The sequence below is a fragment of the Tachysurus vachellii genome, chromosome 7 (genome assembly GCF_030014155.1).
Source record: "Tachysurus vachellii isolate PV-2020 chromosome 7, HZAU_Pvac_v1, whole genome shotgun sequence".
Taxonomy (NCBI): domain Eukaryota; kingdom Metazoa; phylum Chordata; class Actinopteri; order Siluriformes; family Bagridae; genus Tachysurus; species Tachysurus vachellii.
In genome coordinates, this window is record NC_083466.1 from 24,610,484 (window position 1) to 24,632,351 (window position 21,868).

The following is a 21,868-nucleotide window of genomic DNA, read 5'->3' on the forward strand; positions in this document are numbered from 1 at the left end:
TAGTAGAGAATTTTCTAACATCACATGTACAAAATATACGAATAGTATTAACCCTTCCGAAAATGTCAGTAATTCATATGAATATTTTTTTTTTCTAATCAAAGCTGATATAAAATCCTTTATATTTTAATGACAGTAGTTGAATTCTGTATTCATGCGCCACGTTTCAAACCATAAAACCATACGTTAGCTGTGTAATGTAATTATAGCTAAATTGCCGTAGCACACTTTCTTCCACAGCGCTGTTATATTCTTGAATCTGATTGGTCAATAAAGGTCAATACATTTTCTACTGTAGTTTCAGCTGCGGTGGAAATCACAGGTTTATATAAATGTGTAAAATGAATAAACAAACAAACAAACAAATAAATAAATAAACAAACAAATAAATAAGTTTTAGAAATAAATAAATAAATAAATAAATAAATAAATAAATAAATAAATAAATAAATGCAGTTGTTCATAAACATTCTTTGTGTAAAGAGTGATGTAATTCTATAAACATTCTTAGAAATGTGTCTGTTTCCCCTTAAAATGAAAGAGATAATCTTAGTAAAGATAAAAGTTATTTATAAAGCATCTTAACGCTTAAAAGTAGGAAGGGGGACTTTAAGAGGCTTAGGACTTTCTTTATCAGAGGAGAAAAGTGAGAAAAGTGAAGAGGGAGAAGAAATGTATTGTATACAATCTTTAATAATGATAGTAAGATGATACAGATTACTGTAGATCGTGTGGGGATTATATTTTGTGACCAATCATATTAGAGATAACATCTCCAACAGAGAGCAGAAATGATATATATACTTGGGGAAGTTGTGGCCTAGGAGTTTGACTCCTAACCCTAAGGTTGTGGGTTCGATTCTCGGCCCGGCAATACCACGACTGAGGTGCCCTTGAGCAAGGCACCGAACCCCCTCAACCAGAGGTGGGAGTAAGTCACACATGTGCAAGTCACAAGTAAGTCTCAAGTCTTAACCTTCAAGTCTCAAGCAAGTCCGAGTCATTTTTTGTGAGTGTCAAGTCAAGTCAAGTCAAGTCACTGCTTTATGTCAAGCAAGTCAAGTCAAGTCGTAGCTTGAGTCAAGCAAGTCACTGGCAAGTCATACAGATGTTTGATGATTTAACTAAATGTATATATTAAACAAAGTTAAATCTACAGTATTTATGGACTATGAGAGTTTTATTTGCAACAAAAATGATTATATGCATTTACTTTAAAAGGTGTCCAAATACAGGTGAGTTGTAAATACAATAAAAATCTAAAAATGAATAAAAATCAAAACTACAAAAAATAAGATGTAAATGTAACTGAAATAAGGCCAAAATAAAAGCATGCAAAGTTTCAAGATGCCTCAAACATGGCAGAAGACCATGGAAAAGTTTATATAAAAAAGTACAATGGTTACTTTGCAACCAAACGGCATTTTTTTGAACAGGCATTCCCTTTTAATGGGACACGAACACATCCTTAAATTAGATCCTTCCTTTTTAACAACAGAAGAACAACAATCAATCACGTCAATCAAAAAACGTAAATTATTGAATCACACAAACCTTGAAGTGAATTAACTATTGGAGAGAGAGAGAGAGAGAGAGAGAGAGAGAGAGAGAGAGAGAGAGAGATGATTGGATAGTTCACCTAAAAATGAAAATTCTATCATTTTCTCACCCTCATGATGTTACAAACCTTTATAAATTTCTTTGTTTTGATGAACACACATGTAGATATTTTGAGGACTGTTTGTAACCAAACCATTCATGAGCCCTATTCACTTCCATAGTGGGGAAAAAAGAATACTATGGAAGTGAATGGGGCTCATGAATGGTTTGGTTACAAACATTCCTTAAAATATCTTCTGTTCATCTAAACAAAGAAATTTATACAGGTTTGTAACATCATGAGGGTGAGAAAATTATGAAAGAATTTTTTTTATTTTTGGGTGAACTATCCCTTTAAATTGAATGTGTGTGCGTGTGCATGCGAGACAAGAATATGGCTGTGCTTGCAACTCTGAAGTTTTTTATTTTTATATTTATATTTATGTTTTATATATATATGTGCATCCCCATAAACGATCCATACGCTTTTCACACAAAGCCTAACACCTCAGACCAATTATAAGAGCTATTGCAAAAAATCTGATATTTCCGCATAAACAGTGACCAACCATTTACACTACATTGCGCTTGCAAAAAATTTCATTTGATAGAACTTTGTCATTCAATTGTGAGCGATTTGGTCGCATTCTGCTGTTCTTCTCTTCTCATCTTGCACAAAATCCCGGTACCTGAACTTAATTATTTTTGGTGTAGCGCCTTCCATGTTTCGTCACGACTGTTAAGGTTTATTAGTTAGTGCGCGCGCTCCCTCTGCTTGCCTGCTGCGTCACGTGGTTAGATTACGCTCTTGTGTGTGTTTAAAAACAGATTTAAAAACAAAATAGACAACAAAGATAAAACAAAAACCAAAAAACAAGTTATTTCGAGTCATTTAACTCAAGTCCGAGTCAAGTCTCAAGTCATGAATGTCAAGTCAAAGTCAAGTCGAGTCTTTTTTTAATATTTGTCAAGCAAGTCTCAAGTCTCAACTGTGCGACTTAAGTCCGACTCGAGTCAAGTCATATGACTCGAGTCCCCCATCTCTGCCCTCAACTGCTCCCCGGGTGTCGCAGCATAAATGGCTGCCCACTGCTCCGGGTGTGTGTTCACAGTGTGTGTGTGTTCACTGCTGTGTGTGTGTGCACTTTGGATGGGTTAAACGCAGAGAACGAATTCTGAGTATGGGTCACCGTACTTAGCTGTATGTCACGTCACTTTTTGTATATTCTGCCGCTATGTCATTTAGAGGAACACTAACATCTCAGAAACAGAGCAGAAATGCTACAGTGGCAGAAATGGTATAATTTGCCTCTGTGACATTTCTGGGCTGTGTGTTTACATTTACATTTATTACATTTATAACATAACAATATCTCTAATATGATCGGTCACGAACGTAATCCCTACACGATATAGACTCAAATATCTTAACATAGAGACAAAGTGAAGGTTTATAATACACCAGATTTATTTATTTATTTGTTTTTTTATTGGACAACCAATCACAGTCTTCAAAAGGATGTGTCATACCTAGTAACGGCTTAAGCCCCGCCTCCTAACTAAGATAAAAGTTGTTGTGTTTTCATTGCTCAGTGTTGCTCTGTGATTGGTCCTGAATCACTCTTAAGCTAAGAGTCCCCAGTGTTTCCTGTCCTTGTTACACTGGTTATTTTGTTAATAAATCGTGTCCGTGTTGCTACCCCTGCGTTTGGGCCTGGTTTTTACCTTGAGATGCACTCACATATCCTGCTCACATATAAAGTACTTATAATGTATTATAACGAGTTTTCCGTAAAAAAAAAAAAAAAAAAAAAAAAACAGTTCAATTCCATTTTTCATTTTCACGAAACAAACAATTTTTCTTAAACGAAATCATTTCAAAACAGATTTACAATGTGAATTAAACCCCCCACCAAGTCTGCGCCTTCACAAACTGCCCCAAATACCCCAGGTAAACTACATTACAGTAATAAGGAGTTGCAAGACAATAGAGAGAAGGAAAATAACTAAACATACATGTAGAATTTCACAACGACGAAACGACGTGTTTTTGTTTTATTAGGAATATTGTTTTGTTTGCCCATAGTTGCCTAGATACAAACAAAATACCTTATGAAACACTACAAATTCTACAAAGTCCTAAGTGTCTACTTACATATGAGCTTATTAACACCACTGTGGAGTGAGACAGTTAAAAACCCCACACTGGATTATATCACGGTGATGTGCATCAGGTCACAGTGGAAATTCAGAGGCCGAGCTTCAGCGGCAGGACGATACGGCTCATAAAGCGGACCGATGAGGTTCGCTCTCTCGTTACAGCCGTTTCGGTTACCACAGCAACACCCCTTTTTCAGTTTTTCACATGCCCACTGATGTGTTGTACTTTGCCTTGGCCTCTGTATTCAGGCTTTTGCAACAAACAAAAAAAAGGTCACTTGTTTCATACGTGTTTGCGAGCTGGTCCTAACAGGAGCAGAAAACGAGACAGTGTAAAAAAAGAGACATTTATTAAATCGTCTGCCTTTTTGTTCGGAGTCTTGGGTTACGATTCACATTTGCACTGATGTAATTACTGCTTTTCCTTCTATTTAAGTGTTGAAGCGAGCCACAAGCAAGAAAAATGCGAGGCGTCGTGGAGAGGACAAATATTCAGAGATCGCAACAGTTGGTTAGTGACACCACTTTGACTGCGTCCATATGCTCTTTCTCTCTCTCTCTCTCTCTGTTTCTCTCCTTCTCTCGTTCTCTCCTTCTTTTCCTTCCTTTCAGAGCCTTTTGCCTTTTTGCCTACAATATAACTGTTAATAAATTATATTATACTAACTATGTTAGACTTTCAGGATAACCAACATGAACATGCATAAACATTTATAAAGGTGAATTTCAACATGCTTCCATTAGGATTATGTTTTATGTCATGTGTCAGATTTTTTATTTTTTTTGTCATAAGGTTTGACACTTTCCAGAATGACTTATGTGAGTTATAATTATGTGAGAAAAACTGACTTTGGAGCTGAGTGCACTTCATGATGGTGATGATGATGGTGGTGTTGTTGATGATGATGATGATGATGATGATGATGATGATGATGATGGTGGTGGTGGTGATTGTGATGATGATATTGATGGTAATGATGATGGTGAGGTTGATAATGATGCTGATGATAATGATGATGATGATGATGATGATGATGATGATGATGATGATGATGATGAAGATGTTGATGGTAATGCTGATGAGGATGATCATATTCATGATCATATTAAAGATGATTTTGATGACCATGATGACCATGATCATGATGATGGTGAGGTTGATGATGATAGTAATGATGATGGTGGTCGTGATGGTAATGATGATGATGATGATGATGATGATGATGATGAAGATGGTGGTGGTGGTGGTATTGGTAATGATGATGATGATAATCATGATGATGATGATGATGATGATGATGATTGTGATTACAGTGGTGTTGGCGTTTGTGATGGCGTGATGGTGATGATGATAAACATGATTATTATGACGGTGGTGATGATGATGGTGATGTTAATAATAATGATGGTGAGGTTGATAATTATGATGATGATGATGATGGTGGTGGTGTTGGTGATGATGAGGATGATAATGGTAGTGGTGAGGTTTATGATTATAATTATGATAATGATCATGATGATGATGATGGTGAGGTTGATAATTATGATGATGATGATGATGATGATGATGATGATGATGAATGTGGTGGCGGTGGTGGTGGTGGTGATGATGATGGTGATGATGAGGATGATGATGTTGATGATGATGGTGGTGGTGGTGATGGTGGTGATGCTGATGATGGTGGTGGTGGTGATGATGGTGATGCTGATGATGATAGTAGTGGTGATGATTGTGATGATGATGTTGGTGATGATGAGGATGATGATGATAATGATGATGATAATGGTGGTGGTGATGTTTATGATGATAATGATGACCATGATAATGATGATGATGATGATGATGATGATGATGATGATGATGATGATGATCATGGTGGTGATGATGTTGATGATGGTGATGCTGATGATGATGATGATGATGGTGATGGTCACCATAAGTAACAGGTTAGTATAAATCAGGTGTGTATATATACTTATTACTGATTTACAATATTGCTACTTTCAGCTGTTTATTAGTTCAGCTAAATGAATATGCTGACAAACACCAGCATCAAATCTCATTTTATTAACCACACTGTAAATAATAATAATAATAATAATAATAATGAGGGGCACGGTGGCTTAGTGGTTAGCACATTCGCCTCACACCTCCATGGTTAGGGGTTCGATTCCCGCCTCCACCTTGTGTGTGTGGAGTTTGCATGCTCTCCCCGTGCCTCGGGGGTTTCCTCCGGGTACTCCGGTTTCCTCCCCCGGTCCAAAGACATGCATGGTAGGTTGATTGGCATCTCTGGAAAATTGTCCCTAGTGTGTGATTGCGTGAGTGAATGGGTTGGCACTCCGTCCAGGGTGTATCCTGCCTTGATGCCCGATGACGCCTGAGATAGGCACAGGCTCCCTGTGACCCGAGGTAGTTCGGATAAGCGGTAGAAAATGAGTGAGAGAGTAATAATAATAATAATCTACTGCCAGCTGTGATTGGCTGCATTAAATAAATGCTTTTTTGTCAGCTACATAATTCACCCGTAATTTACCAGAATATAGCCGTTACGTCACACATGACAAAACCTGTGTATTCTATTCTATTATTTAAAGATATCCCAGTGATTAAAATGTGCTCCTGTGGAAGATCTGAGGCTGTAATGAATTAAGAGAGCGCAGTATGGAAGCTTGTGTCCTTCACACAGTCATACTAGGAGCTTTAGATCTACTGTACCTTTATGAGCTGTCCTTCACTGCTGAGCTACGACAACGTGTTAAAGTGAAAAATAAAGCAAATGAAAGACTTTTTTCTACAGCGTAGTCTTACTGTGCAACTAAGTGTGAACTGGATTCCTCTAGTCTGAGTATGTTGAGACTACAAAATACATTTATCTGCTTTCTTTACCATCCGTCTTGCTGTGTTTTAAGCCGCATGGCTAGTCGACATCACCGCCGCAGTGACTAGTGAATGTATTCGTCTATACAACATAGAACTTTCACACACCAAGTCAACTGTCATGACATTTAAGCATAAGCCTGGAAAGTGCTAGAACACCTACATGTTTTTTTAAATAAAAATGTATGTTAGTTGTTATAAGGGTCTTATGATCTCCGCCCTTAAGCTACTATTATATATCACATTGGGTGGTGTGATGGTTTCCCAGGTGGTCCCAGACCTCCGGTGAACATCCGCACCGTGAGACGGGGTCCTGCTGCCTACCTTCGCCGTAAAGAGCGAATGCTGCGCTTCTCCATCCGCCGTATGGTCAAGACGGACAGCTTCTACTGGATAGTGCTCAGCCTCGTGGGTCTGAACACCATCTGCGTGGCCATCGTCCACCACAACCAGCCTGAGTGGCTCACCGTGCTTCAGTGTAAGAGCAGGCCATAGATATAAATAAATAAATCATTTATTTTGTTTATTTATTTCCATATGAATCTATATTTTAATATTTTTCTTCAAAATATATATATTTTATTATATTAAATATATTTTATACATATTTCAATTCATTTTTATATATATATATTTTTAAAAATTGATGTTTTTATATTTTTTGTATTTTATTTTATTTTATTTTTTATATATTACTATTATATTAATGCAATTAAACACAAAACATTTTCACATTTAGGGAACCTCTTGGTGTGTGTGTGTGTGTGTGTGTGTGTGTGTGTGTGTGTGTGTGTATGTGTGTGTGTGCGCGTGTGTGTGCGTGCGTGTGTGTGTGTGCATGTGTGTGTAAATAAAAGATACACGAAATGAAGACTAAAACTTTCTTTTTTAATCTCAGATTTAAAAGAAAATAAAAAACATGTTTTAACACACCCATTTCACCGTTAGTCTCAAATCACAGCAAACGTTTTGTGTACAACAGAAGTGAAATGTATGGAAACAAGATTTAAATGACTTTTGACAGGAAATTAGTAATTAAATCGCAATCAAATTCTGACCTAATTCTGCCGTTTTTATCCCGTTTGTCAAATTAAAAACCCAAATCCCTAATTTGAGTCTTTTTAACGTTCGTGCCGTAACTACAAAATAGAATTTACGTACTCGCTCCTAACTTTATAGCTTAATATTAGCTAGTCGCGTACTGTAGGTTAAGTAGAAATCTGTAAACAAATAAAATACATCACAATTCTTTGGCGTTCGTTTTAAAATTAGAAAATGAATTGAAATATCTGCTGAACTCTTTATCGAATTTCGATTTGTATTTAGATCATTAACTCTAGTTTCTGTGTGTGCGTACAGTTTGCGTGTTCTTCCAGTGAGTCTCAGGTTTCTTCTGGGTTCTCTGGTTTCCTCCCTCAGTCCAGATACGTGTGTTGTCATGTCTAGATCATCTGTAGTTTGTGATCGTGTCCTGGGACCCTGTCCACTGTCCACTGGTTCCCTGTGGCCCTGTATAGGATAAGTGCTACAGAAAATGGACGGATCTCATCATTTTTCTTCTTTTCTTTCTTTTCTTTTCTTCTTCTTCTTTTTTTGCAGATTTTTTTTGTTGTTTTTCCTCCTTCTTGATTTTGTGTCTATTTTCTTATTAGGGATTCAAATAAAAGGTGCTGTCAAGTGATTCACAAAATAAAACTCCCACCGTTGTGAGTCATCAGTTCAGGGTAGAATATAAATGAAGGCCAGGATGTGGTCAGATGAATGTAAGACTTGAAAGAGAGGCTGCTATCAAAGAGACGCTCGCTTCCTGATCTTAGCATCTCTTTGATATTCAGATGCTTAGTGATTGTAATGGAAAAACTGATTAGCTGCTCAACGGTGACATTAGTACAGGCGGTTTTGATACCACGAAGGCTCGCTTCTTCATCCAGTCCGATCCAGGATGTAATTCATAATATAGAATATAGAAGTAATATAGTTTCACTTGTGAATTCTTTCTACCTTATAACAGCTCGATCACAATAAGAAGGAGAAACCCATGACATAATTGTTGATATGGGAAGAAGATGTTTATATCACTTTTAAGGAAGGAGTCTCCAGTGTAAAATCTTTGTAAAAGTCCATCTGTGGATTTGTTCTTCTCAGAAATCATGAAAAGCTTTGTTTTGTTTAGCTAATTCGTTTCGAATGGAACTAAGGACAGGAGCTAAATTGTCTCTCTTGTGTTTTCCAACAATAAAAGTCATTCTAAATGAATTCAAATCAATTTTTAAAATGTCTCTTGTATATAAAATTTTTAAAATGTCTCTATTGTATAACTTAGACAACATTAGGTTGTGCTGTTATAATAAAAAGAATCAACATCAGGATGGTTTCAGAGCTCCACTTCGTACGATGTTGATTGTTTTCTTATTACGACGAGCATTTTCTTTCCCAGATGTAAAATAAAAGGCATTAAATGTAATGAATGGAAACAGCATGTAGATTCTAGTCCAGGATTCGAACCCTGGACAGCACACTGATTCTACTGAGTAAGAGGCTTTTAGGGAAAGAATTGATTAGGAAAAAAGTTTTATTCAGGATCATGAGTGTCTGTCAATATCCAAATCTGAACCTACAGGATTGTTGTGGCTAAAGATGCTCAAATTTTGGTGCAGTTTTTTTTTCTAAATCTGCGATGCACTGAAGGTCTTTGTGTGTCTGAGTGTGTGTGTGTGTCGGGGTGGGTTTGTGTGTGTGAGTTTGTGCTTGTGTGCGTGGGTGTGTGTGTGTGTTTGTGCTTGTGTGTGTGCATGTGTGTGTGTGTGTGTGGGTGTGTGAGTGCATGTGCGTGTGTGTGCATGTGTGTGTGTGTGTGTGTGTGTGTGTGTGTGGATGTGTGCTTGTGTGTGAGTGTGTGTGTGAGTGTGTGGGTGTGTGCTTATCTGTGTGTGTGTGTGTGTGAGTGTGTGTGTGTGTGTGTGCATGTGTGTGTGTGTGTGTGTGTGTGTGAGTGCATGTGCGTGTGTGTGCATGTGTGTGTGTGCGCATGTGCGTGTGTGTGCGTGTGTTTGTGGGTGTGTGCTTGTGTGTGAGTGTGTGTGTGCGCGTGTGTGTGCGTGTGTGCGTGTGCGTGCGTGCGTGTGTGTGTGCATCTGTCCTTTATATAGTGACTGGTGTGATTGGAGACAGGTTTGTATGTGTGATTAAAAGTCTGGTGACTGTGGACGTGACAGAGGTCTTGCGCTTTGGGAAATGTAGTGCACAATAGCCGAGTTTGTAGGTCACAGTGCATTCTGGGAAATGGAGTTCTCTGACGATGTGGGAGTTGCCCTGACACTGAGCATTCATCTGCAACAATTACAGCTCACTTTAACTTCATTCCTAATTGTATCTATATATTATCTCAGGGATTAATATCTGTCTCCGATTCATTTTCTGTTAGCACTGATGTGGTCCATATGGAAAATAAAAGTGTTATCATGGCACATGGCATTTGTTAGAGTACTTATCATCTCAGCATGGCATATTGTGTATTACATCAAACTGACGGCCAGTCATGCAGACTTAACACTGCTCCTCCAGCGCATCCTGTTAGTTTCCTGTTATTTTATTTGTTGAACCTAACACTAGATAATAAATAAATACTAAAGTGTGCAGTGTGTGAATGCAATCAAATGCCATTTTTTGTTCATTTGAAGCGTAAAGAAAATGAAGGATAATCACTCATCACTGCTGATGCTGCTACTGCTGCTACATCAACTTAATAGTGCGCCTTAGTGTCAGTCAAAACCGCAGCACAAAGGGGTGAAGTCTGAGTTTAGAGAGCTAATAACTAAATGTTTTAGGCAAACACTGTCCCACGTGTATACTGTAACTCTCACAAATAATACAACGTCTGCTCGGAGAATAACATCACGCACAATTTTGATATAAATCCCTAAATTAATCTGTAAAAAGAACTCAACCCTGAATGAAGCCTAACATGAGAGAAAAGCTCCAAAATATAAGCAGGGAATCCAAGGGGATGTGGTAGCTTAGTGGTTATGGTGTTGATCAAATGGTGTAGGTGTGTGTGGGTGTGTGTGTGAGTGCGTGTGTGTGTGAGTGCGAGTGTGTGTGTGTGTGTGGGTGTGTGTGAGTGAGTGTGAGTGCGAGTGTGTGTGTGTGTGTGTGTGTGTGTGTGTGTGTGTGTGTGTGAGTGCGATTGTGTGTTTGTATGTGTGTGTGGGTGTGTATGTGTGGTTGTGTGTGAGTCCGTGTGTGTGAGTGCGAGTGTGTGTGTGTGTGGGGGGGTGTTTGTGAGTGAATGTGTGTGAGTATGAGTGCGAGTGTGTGTGTGGGGGGGTGTATGTGTGGTTGTGTGTGAGTGTGAGTGCGAGTGTGTGTGTGGGTGTGTGTGAGTGAGTGAGTGTGAGTGCGAGTGTGTGTGTGTGTGAGTGAGTGTGTGTGTGAATGTGTATGTGTGAGTGTGTATGAGTGTGTGGGTGTGTGTGAGTGTGTGTGGGGGGGCATGTGTATGTGTGAGTATGTGTGGGTGTGTGTGAGTGTGGGTGTGTGTGAGTATGGGTGTGTGTGAGTGTGGGTGTGTGTGAGTGTGGGTGTGTGGTTGTGTGTGAGTGTGGGTGTGTGGTTGTGTGTGAGTGTGGGTGTGTGTGAGTGTGGGTGTGTGTGAGTGTAGGTGTGTGAGTGTGTGAATTAAAGAGTTTTATTTGTGGTTGCCAGTAAAGGAAACAATCCTGCATCCTGCATTAACCATCAGTGTTTGGTATCCAGGTGGATGTTCAGCTGCAGTAATTACAGCAATTACTCAGGAGTAGATTCAGATAAACACACACTAATCATGGCACTGAAAATGTTTTGAAACCCTTTGCAGACTATGCAGAGTTTGTGTTTCTGGGACTGTTCCTGGCTGAGATGTTTCTGAAGATGTACGGCCTTGGCTTCCGCCTCTACTTCCACTCCTCCTTCAACTGCTTTGACTGTGGGGTAGGTGTTGGTGCTGTTAGGAGTTTCTCGTGCTTCCACTGCTGAATCATTTTGCGCCTGTCAACACAACATCGTGACTCCGCTATACAAGATGTTTTTTTTTGTATGCTCGGTCCAGACTAGGAGTACGAGTGAGTGTTGATTTTTGTCATGCTATTTCTCTCGTGTCTTTGTGCAGGTGATCATCGGCAGCATTTTCGAGGTGGTTTGGGGATTCTTTAGACCTGCAACGTCCTTCGGGATCAGCGTGCTTCGAGCTTTGAGACTGTTACGAATTTTTAAAATAACCAGGTATGTTTGTGAGAGTCAGTACAGCATCCAGTGCAAAAGTTTGCGTACCCTTGTGTCAAATTAAATGTATATTGATAAGTGGTTAAGGCTCCAGGTTGTTGATTGGAAGGTCAGGGTCCAATCAAGACCCAGCACCACCAAGCTACTACTGTTGGGCCCTTGAGCAAGGCCCTTAACCCTCTGTCATGATGTGCCAGGGTCCTGCATCATGGCTGACCCTATAATCTGAACCCAGTTTCCAAAAAGCTGTGATAAGAGAAGACAAATTTCTCTGTGTTGTAATGTATGTGAGTGTCACAGGGTAAAAAAATTAAATAATCAAAAGAACAGTTAAAATAATAATAATAATAATAATAATAATAATAATAATAATAATAATAATAATAGAAAAAACAGGGAATAAATAAATAAATAAATAAAAACTAATCGACTTGATTTTGAAATAAAAATTCAACACTATACTAGATTCAACACAGGACATTTCTAGAAGGGGAAAAAAACATTTAGCAAAAGTTGTAAAAAAATAAATAAATAAATAAATAAATAAATAAATAAAAATCCCCATCTTGTTTCATTTTATTTAGAAGAGTTGACAAAATAGAGCTTTATGCACATTTGCCATTCAGTGACCATGGGGGCACAAACTTTTTCACTTTTACACGTCAACCATATGTAAGGAGTGTGTTCTGACGTCACACTGCTTTACCCCTCTCAGGTACTGGGCCTCTTTAAGAAACCTGGTCGTGTCTCTGATGAGCTCCATGAAGTCCATCATCAGCCTCCTCTTCCTGCTCTTCCTCTTCATTGTGGTTTTCGCTCTGCTCGGGATGCAGCTGTTTGGTGGCAGGTAACATCCAGATGTTGAGCGTGCAGATATAATCTATTAATATCAGCTACAAATGCATGTAATATATCATTCCAGACCCTCCTTTGTTGTAAAACCTTGTTACTATCCACTTGAGCCTCCTCTCTGAATTAATATTCTTATGTAATATTGTCTAATATAAATGTGGAGAGTTCTTCATATCATCCCAGCACTTCATGTCACACCGGAATATTTATATTCATACAGTAACAAGTATTTATGGTTGATTTTATTTGGATAAATAAAAGATTGAGTTAAAGATTCGGGTTAAAAAAACAAGCATTTGATTGGACAGAAGGAGTAACAGCAGCTCTAACAGTAAATCCAGCTTAATACAAAACACATGCTTATATTAATACTACTTCTAATACACTCTTGTTTCCATAGTAACAGCTTCTCATCTAACTCTTAAACATTTTGCCTAATGATTTGTATTATCGTATTCCCAGAATACATTATTGTTTCTATACCATGAACGTCTCAGGTATCCGTCGAAAGCCTTCAGGACTAGCGTTTGTTCTTTCAGGTCTCTTAATGACAAACGTCTAATGACAAAACAGGGAACAGCTATTTATAGCTGGCGTAACATAGCTGTTCTGTCTCGTGGAGGTTCGGCAACATTAACTGTGATCAGAAGCGGATAACAAACACTTGGAGGTTGGATGCTGGTGCAACAAAAGGTCACAAGATTTGGAATAGGCAAATTATTAGGAATTAGATACAGGGATGCTGGTGAATAAGCCAAAAAAAAAAACACAGTGTCTACATATGCTAGACGAGTTCAGAGTGGAGAAAAGGGAACATGGGAACAAAGTCAAACACTGAGTACCTGGTTAATTAATTTGTATTTGCCAAAGAATTCTATTTAACTATAAATGAATAAAAAAGAAATGAAAGCATGACATGGGGGGCACGATGGCTTAGTAGTTAGAACGTTCACCTCATTAGTTTACATGTTCTCCCCGTGCCTCGGGGGTTTCCTCCGGGTACTCCGGTTTCCTCCCCCGGTCCAAAGACATGCATGGTAGGTTGATTGGCATCTCTGGAAAATTGTCCGTAGTGTGTGATTGTGTGAGTGAATGAGAGTGTGTGTGTGCCCTGCGATGGGTTGGCACTCCGTCCAGGGTGTATCCTGCCTTGATGCCCGATGACGCCTGAGATAGGCACAGGCTCCCCGTGACCCGAGGTAGTTCAGATAAGCGGTAGAAGATGAATGAATGAATGAATGACAGCATGACATGGGGGGCACGATGGCTTAGTGGTTAGCACATTCACCTCATTAGTTTGCATGTTCTCCCCGTGCCTCGGGGGTTTCCTCCGGGTACTCCGGTTTCCTCCCCCGGTCCAAAGACATGCATGGTAGGTTGATTGGCATCTCTGGAAAATTGTCCGTAGTGTGTGATTGTGTGAGTGAATGAGAGTGTGTGTGTGGGTGTGCCCTGCGATGGGTTGGCACTCCGTCCAGGGTGTATCCTGCCTTGATGCCCGATGACGCCTGACATAGGCACAGGCTCCCCGTGACCCGAGGTAGTTCGGATAAGCGGTAGAAAATGAGTGAGTGAGTGAGTGAAAGCATGACATGATAACGCATTGTGTCTAGTTACATCACAACCTCCAGTTGTTTCCCTTCAAGTATTTTATCAGAAATTTGGTACATCGCATCAGAATCCACAAGAGACGATTAAATCCTGCTGATCTTCCTCAGGTTTCACCGCTCGCTGTGTAAAATCTTAAAGTGTTTTAATCTAAAAACATTGTTTTGTTTTTTTTTATCTGTATCCTGTTTGTTCTTCAGGTTCATCTTTAAAGATTACACTCCTGCCAACTTTGATACATTTCCAGCTGCTATCATGACTGTCTTTCAGGTCGGTGCCAAATTACAGCCAACGAGCCGAGCCAGATTTTTTTTTATTCTTTTTTTTTTTTAAATCACATTGCTAAATTGGTTTGTTTATATCTCGTCGCTTTGGACTCAGACAGCTTTAAACTTTTGCTTTAACCTACAGATTCTGACGGGTGAAGACTGGAACGAGGTGATGTATAACGGGATCCGCTCTCAGGGAGGCGTACAGTACGGCATGTGGTCCTCCATCTACTTCATCATTCTCACGCTGATTGGTAATTGTATCCTTTAGATTTCAGTGTTTCGAAATGAATTCAGGTTCAATTTATACGACAGTTACGGAAGTAAACAAAGGCATTAATCCTGATGTTTAATGGGTTAAGATCGAATCATCCAAGACCAACATATTCCACACTTCCAACATACAATAAATCCTTTATTTAAAAAATAATAAATCGAATAAATCATATGGCAGGACCATGATCTTTCTAGACAAAGCCAAATAAAATGTCAGAAAAACTAAAATCTAAGACTATTTCACAGCATTGTACTAACGTTCGTAACTGATTTCCGCAGTAGCGTCGATCTCCCGCGCTTTCATTTACATAGATGAAGACTACCATAACTTACATAAAACATAACGAAACAAAGCATGACTATAGCATGAAAACTTAAATAGCATAAACAGAACAAAACGATACATAAAAACCTGAAATCGGAATAATCGAAATAATCGAATTACGTCGGAATACGAATAACTATTTCACTTTAATGACTGACAACGACAGGGACTATGTGACAAACTTATATAAAGCAGTGCCTCAAGGGAAAATAATTGACAGGTGAGAAAGCGGGAAAACATAAATGGAAAAGGGATTGGAATAACAAAGTGTGCGAATAAACAACTTTGCCAGCCCCCCCTGGTGGTCTACTAAGGAACTGTCTCAGTAACTCCTGACAATGATGCTCCCACCACCATGTTTCACTATAGGGAAAAGTTCCCACCTTTCACCTACTATAAATAGGACCTGAGAAGTAACACTTGTTTGCTGTGCTTGTTGGTAAAGATTTGGTTATATAATAAGTACAAAAAAAGAGGTATAGTGACACTCCAGGAAGAGAACTTTTTTAATCATCACTTAATGAAACAAAACCAAACCTTGAACCTTCAGATCAATAAGATATAGACAGCGTTCCAAAGGACATTTAAATTTCTTAATACAGGTACAATCTTTATCCGAGTTCTGGGCCTTTAACCCTTTTTATTAGTACACTGATGTTCGAAAACCGACTTATGGGACACTTTTAATGAGTTGAAACAAATGAATGATTTTCTAGCTGTGAGTCTGATCACAAATAAGTCACGACGCTGTTGGCTTTCAGTGTGAGACGCATGTTTATTACTCTGGCGTCTCACTTGGCGTCTCAGAGAGCAGAAATAGGTTTGATATCACCATTAACTATGAAGATATAAACATTTGTGTGAAAAAAAAATACATTTTTGTTTTTTTAGACATCGCTCCTAGATGCTAGATACATTGCATTTTTAGAGACGATAATCTCAGGTGATTGATCGCACGTCTTCCGGCACCATTACTGTTATAACATCCAGGAATTTTGTACCATCTCAGTACTATGTAAAGATTACAGTAGCCATGGGTGAGAATGACGTAGTCCAATCCTTGACCAACAATTTGACCAGATACACTGCTGAACGTCTTCTTGGCCATCGCTGTGGATAACCTCGCCAACGCACAGGAGCTTACGAAGGTACAGGAAATCTTACAGTTCCTGTTATACTCATGCAAGAATAGATCAACTGCCCAATAACACAAATTCTCTTAATGCATTAAAAGGACGAAGAGGAGGAAGAGGAGTTTTTCAATCAGCGCTACAAAGGCCGGGAGTTTGGCCTCTCTGAGTAAGTGTTATCAGTCGTGTCAGTAAGTTTATAACCCCCTGTTCTCTGTAGCCTGTATTTACTAGCAATGTCGTCATTTTGATGTACATTAGCTGTACTTAGCTGGCAGGAATTAGCATGATAAGAACTTTCTTGTGATCAAACTGTTATGACCCACTACATATGGCCTAGCATCATTTATTAATGTGCCATCCGTCTGTCGTGTTGGAGTGAGTCTTATAGAATGTTCCTCGCTATACATTAATCGTAAAGAGCAAAGGAATGAAAGCTTAACGCTTAACAGAGCGAATGTGGGTTTTTTTGTTGTTTACTTGTAGTCTGGCATGGAAACGTCAACATATCAGTATGAGCGCATTGACATAAACCCTTTGCGTTATTGTGCGAACTAGTCTCATTGCTGACATTGTGGAAAATCAACCAACATCTGCAGCATTGAGCATTCAAAATAGCTGCGTGTATAAAAGCTGCAGTTTGAGATTTGTTGATAGTTATTAAAGCAGTTATAATGCTAGCTAAGGGTTAGTGAAGTCGTATAGTGTAAAAACTAAAAATCGCCTCTTTGAAGCAGATTTGAAGGATTTACTGTATATGCAGTCAAAGTCTGAGCCTTTCCCGAGCTAGGAATGATGCATGCTTGCCTGCTTGCACACTCACATGCATGTTCTGTCTTTGCTCTTGAAAGTCAGTGAAGAGTCCAGTATCACTTTCTTGTCTGGTCTGGTTAAACCGAGCGTCGTTTTATTCCAGTGGTTTAAGTTAAACCAAACATGTCATGTGGAGAAATAAACTCTCACTACCTGGATAATACAAATGTCATGCAATTAAACCAAAAAAAAAAAAAAAAAGGTATTGGTGTGCATCTTGGATGATGAAACCGTGCAGAACAACTGCCCAATGCTTCCAGTAGAAACTTTTGCTTGGTGCACTGAACACAGCTTGAAGAAGTTAATGCTGAAATATTATGATGCTGCCATTGTATTGTCTTGTCAGTTTATGGTTATGGAGTGACAAAGACCAAACCGTCATTGACGCTCAGAACGCCGTTCGAAAGCTAAGCACAGTTGTTGCGAGATATATCAAGTTATTGCATAAGAAATGGCTGGAAGCCTGACTAGACAGCCATGTGTCCACCGCCTTAGCGACTCATGAAAGCTTCTCTCCAGGGGAAATACAATTTTTATGTCTTGAGTTTTCTCAATCTACGCAACCCACGGCATTTGGCAGAAAGTGTTGCGAGGGTTCATCCACGCAAGAAGTGAAGTTTCGTAAGAACTGCAAACACAAACTACTGGCATTGACAATACGACACTGAAGTTTGGGCTTTAATAGGAAAGCAGTAAAAAGGAAGGGGAAAATAAAAGCTTAAATATAGGGCAAAAGTGTTGAGGAGTGAAGCTCTGTGTGAGAGAAAGTGCAGTGACATTTAGGCGCCGTTGCTTCAACAGGGATCCTAATGGATTTTTGGCTTCTGGCTTGGATTATGTTGTGCAGTCTGGCTGTATCATTGGGTATTTTCAGGATCTGAGTCCATCCAGAAGCCAAAATCCAATAGGAGAACTTGTGGGGGATAAAAATAGATAAATCTCACAAATGTTTGCATTCAGCTGTAAATTGTGCAGACATCCAAAATTAACAGCATGTACTGAGGCGGTTTAACCAACACACCTCATTGATAGCATGGTGCGTGGCTGGTTTGCTAACAGGAAGTGAGCATCTGGTTAGCATCTTTAAGAATAACAGTATAGTATGTAAAAAAATAAAAAAATAAAAAAAAAATAAAACATTTTAGCCAATCAATCCAGCCATCCTTACTTGGTCTTTGTCACTCTGATTGTTTTGTCTGTCTGCTGTACAAATACACTAATGGCTTATTTCCAACCAATCATTCATTTGATCAAATGGACAACAAAAGAATGCGTATCAATGTGAGTAGCGCTGTCTCTCTATACCCCTTTTTACCTGTTTCGCCTCCATCCTCCACCTTCATCTTTTCATCTGCATTTATTCCAATTATTCAACACACATGTGCGACTTTAATACACTGTTTCTTTTTTGAACTGTTTTTTTTTTTTTTTTTTCTTTTCCTTTTCATTTCCTAGACAGTTGTTTCTAGGGTCTTGCTCTCTTTCATTTTTTTCCTCCCCCTCTTTTGCTATTTTTTCCAGCAACTCTGAATTTCTCCAACCCGAACCAATAACCATTATTTTGCAACTTCTTCTAATTTCTCAGATTCGATCAAACACACTCTCCTCGTGAATTCTACTGTGATTGTTGCACTGGAAAAATAATGATTTTTGTGACTAAGTCTCTGTTTTGTGGAAGCAGACGGAGGCGAAGGCCGTATCTCTACAGAAAACGAGCCATTCATAGAGGCAGGCCGAACCCAGCCGAGGCAGAGGATGAGACGGCGGGGGTGAAAGCCAGTGAAGAGCAGCCTGTGAATACCTTTGCCAACCGACGTGACAGACGCAACAAGATCAAGATGTCTGTGTGGGAGCAACGTGCCAACCAGCTGCGCAGACGCCGTCAGATGGCGAGTCGCGAAGTTCTGTTTGACAGCCCCTCTGAGGACCCTACGGGCACACCGATGAGTGGCCACAACCAGACACACACACTGGTCCCCTCTGCTGAAGCCAGTCCGGCACACCTGCCTGAATCACCAATGTCAGTAGTCATTCCTTTACCCGAACCACCCATGTCTATCTCGATCCCGCTCCCTGAACCGCCAGAATCTGAGCCAGTGTCTCTAGTGGGCTCTGGGATGGAGGAGAGACCCTCAGGCACTGTCCATCGCTCCAATACGGACAGGAGGCATCGGGTGGCGAGAAAGTTCCGGGCTGCTGCGGCGGCAGGCGTCGTGCAGGGTGGCCGACACCGGAGACACAGGCACCGTGAGTCCAGGACGGAGATTAAAAACACAGTTGAGGAACAGTTTCAGGAAGGAGCAGATGACGGAGAGGCATCCCAGTCCAAACAGAGCTTGCTGATGGATGAGAGCGAGCCGATTATATCCGATCAACCTGACGAGGAAAGGCACAGGTACAATGCTGTCTAGTTAATCAGCTTGGTTGAGCATAATGTCTAGAGTATCCTAGTCTAATAATGCCTAGAGTATCCCAGGTTATCATCGTCAAGGACTTGGTGGCTCCTGGATGAGGATCCACCACTAGCACAGAATTTGTGATGTAGGACGAAACTAGAGAATGTGAGACCATGGTTGTTCTTAAAGCCCCAAGTGGGACGTGTCAAAGAAATTCAATACTGAACTGTTAAGCCACACAAAATTCCTTTTTTTTGGCCTGGTCCTTGGATAGAAAGGTTTAAATACCACAGTTAAAGTTTGTATAAATTATTTTTTTCTTTAGACATTTTCTATCATCAGTTCGGTAAAGCCATTACAAAGCTATAAGTGTGAAAACCTTAGCGTTCTGAGGCAACACTGTATCTCCAGCCTTATACCGTAGCTAGTCTGTGGTCTGATAAGGTAAGGACTGAGCAAACTGCACAAAAGGATCTGATACAGAAACTGAGCTGGTTCATGTTTAGAAATCTAAGACTAAGGCCGTGTTTAAAAAAAATATGTGGTTTGGTTCACCAGTTGATGACCCCTGGTCTAGAACATGAGGACCAGAGAGATCCAGTATGTTTCACAGGAACAGGGATAAAATAGGAGCTCTGTCTGAGATAAAGACTAGGACTGGATCAGAACCTAAGACGGAGTCAGGACTACTGTAGAGCTTAAGAACATCAAACCCTGTTTAAAAACAGTCATGTATATTACATCATAATATTTGCCGATATAAATCATATGACTCTTTAACAAAAATTCATGTACGCTTTAGTTTGTCTTTCAACGTCCGTTTCACACCCATGATGCTCTGTTCAGGGACAGCGTGTGTGAGGTTTCGGCAAGATCTGAGCTTCCTGAGGTCGAGACAGGGGTTCAGTGTACCTGCACGGCTGTGGGTGAAGACGGAGAGGCCGAGTCCTGCCCGCAGCACCGGGGAGAAAATACTCCAGAGCCTAATTACCTCTCAGGGGAAGCCATCGATAACGAGAACAATGCTTGCTATTTAAACCTGGGGGAGTCAATGATGGAAACAAGCATTATGAGAGAGATGTCTGCGCAGCCGCTTTTAGAGTTAACGCCGATGACTGGTAAACTACGTCATCTTTACTACATGGTTCCTTTAGTAGGCTGACATAAATGTATTTCTGGATTCAAGTACTATCAAGTAATTTGACACCGATCTACAATTCAACGAGTACAAATTTTATTCCATTGATATATTGATTCAATTCTATATCGTAATGCTAAATCTAGCATAGTTTGAAGTAGCTTACTGACTTATGACTCCGAACTATGTTTTTCTTGTAGTGAGTTTTAAGGACGTGGAAGCGTGTCACTCGGAAAAGGCCGGTAGAGATGACGATGACGATGACGACGATGACGATGACGATGATGACGATGATGAAGATGATGACATGGATAAAGATGCCCCAACTAAAGCGGTCAAACCTGAGGCACCAGACAGCATGTTTATTTTCAAAAGCAAAAACCCGTAAGTTCGATTACAAGTTAAGTCAATTTGGAACCAAGTTACTAAGAAAATCAACACTGAGTGCCTCTTGTTCATCCGATCTATAGGATCCGCAGAATTTGCCACTATGTAGTGACGCTACGCTACTTCGAGATGACCATTCTTCTTGTGATCGTGGCTAGCAGCATCGCTCTGGCCGCAGAAGACCCCGTGTGCACCAACTCCGAGCGCAATCGGGTAACAGATTTATCTTTTTTACCACTTTACACTTCAGGAACCAGGTAGGTTCCTGTAGGAACTGTTGAGCTGAATCAACAACAAAGATCCTTTTCCTCTCACCCTAACAAATGAGTCACACGGCCTTGAAGAATCATAATCCGTATGACGTTCATCCTTAAGAACGTGGAAGTGTTTTTACTTGTAATTTTAATTGTAATTTTAAATATTCAGTTATTTGTTATTATTTTATTTTTACATTTGAGTTTTACCAATTTATCATTTATTTTAATAATTGTTTTTTTTTCCACGTGATTTCTAATTCGTTTTTACATTTTAACATCATATTATTTTTTTATGATTTTAATTTTAATTCATTTATAAATGTATTCGTTTCATTCATTTTATTTTGACAATTAATTTACTTTCACTTGAGATTTTTTTTGCAGTTCACTCCTTTTTTTATGTGAGATAGAATTTCAAATTTTTTATAGAATTTAGATGTTTTTTTTAACATGATTTATTTATTTTCGCATATTTTTTTTTTTTTTTAAAAAAAAGCTTAATTCTACATGAAAATTCA

General features: G+C 39.4%; 1 protein-coding gene across 1 annotated transcript in view; it reads left to right on the forward strand.

The window, feature by feature from the left end:
* The window catches only part of cacna1eb (calcium channel, voltage-dependent, R type, alpha 1E subunit b), a 72,965-nt gene that overhangs the window by 22,896 nt on the left and 28,201 nt on the right, over positions 1-21,868 (forward strand). The window contains exons 9-21 of the mRNA XM_060875088.1: positions 4,196-4,270; positions 6,909-7,118; positions 11,496-11,608; positions 11,787-11,899; positions 12,615-12,746; positions 14,560-14,629; positions 14,771-14,888; positions 16,310-16,377; positions 16,464-16,528; positions 18,851-19,567; positions 20,415-20,686; positions 20,907-21,090; positions 21,177-21,306. Of these exons, the coding sequence (XP_060731071.1) occupies positions 4,196-4,270; positions 6,909-7,118; positions 11,496-11,608; positions 11,787-11,899; positions 12,615-12,746; positions 14,560-14,629; positions 14,771-14,888; positions 16,310-16,377; positions 16,464-16,528; positions 18,851-19,567; positions 20,415-20,686; positions 20,907-21,090; positions 21,177-21,306 (2,267 nt within the window). The remainder of the gene's footprint in view (positions 1-4,195; positions 4,271-6,908; positions 7,119-11,495; positions 11,609-11,786; positions 11,900-12,614; positions 12,747-14,559; positions 14,630-14,770; positions 14,889-16,309; positions 16,378-16,463; positions 16,529-18,850; positions 19,568-20,414; positions 20,687-20,906; positions 21,091-21,176; positions 21,307-21,868) is intronic.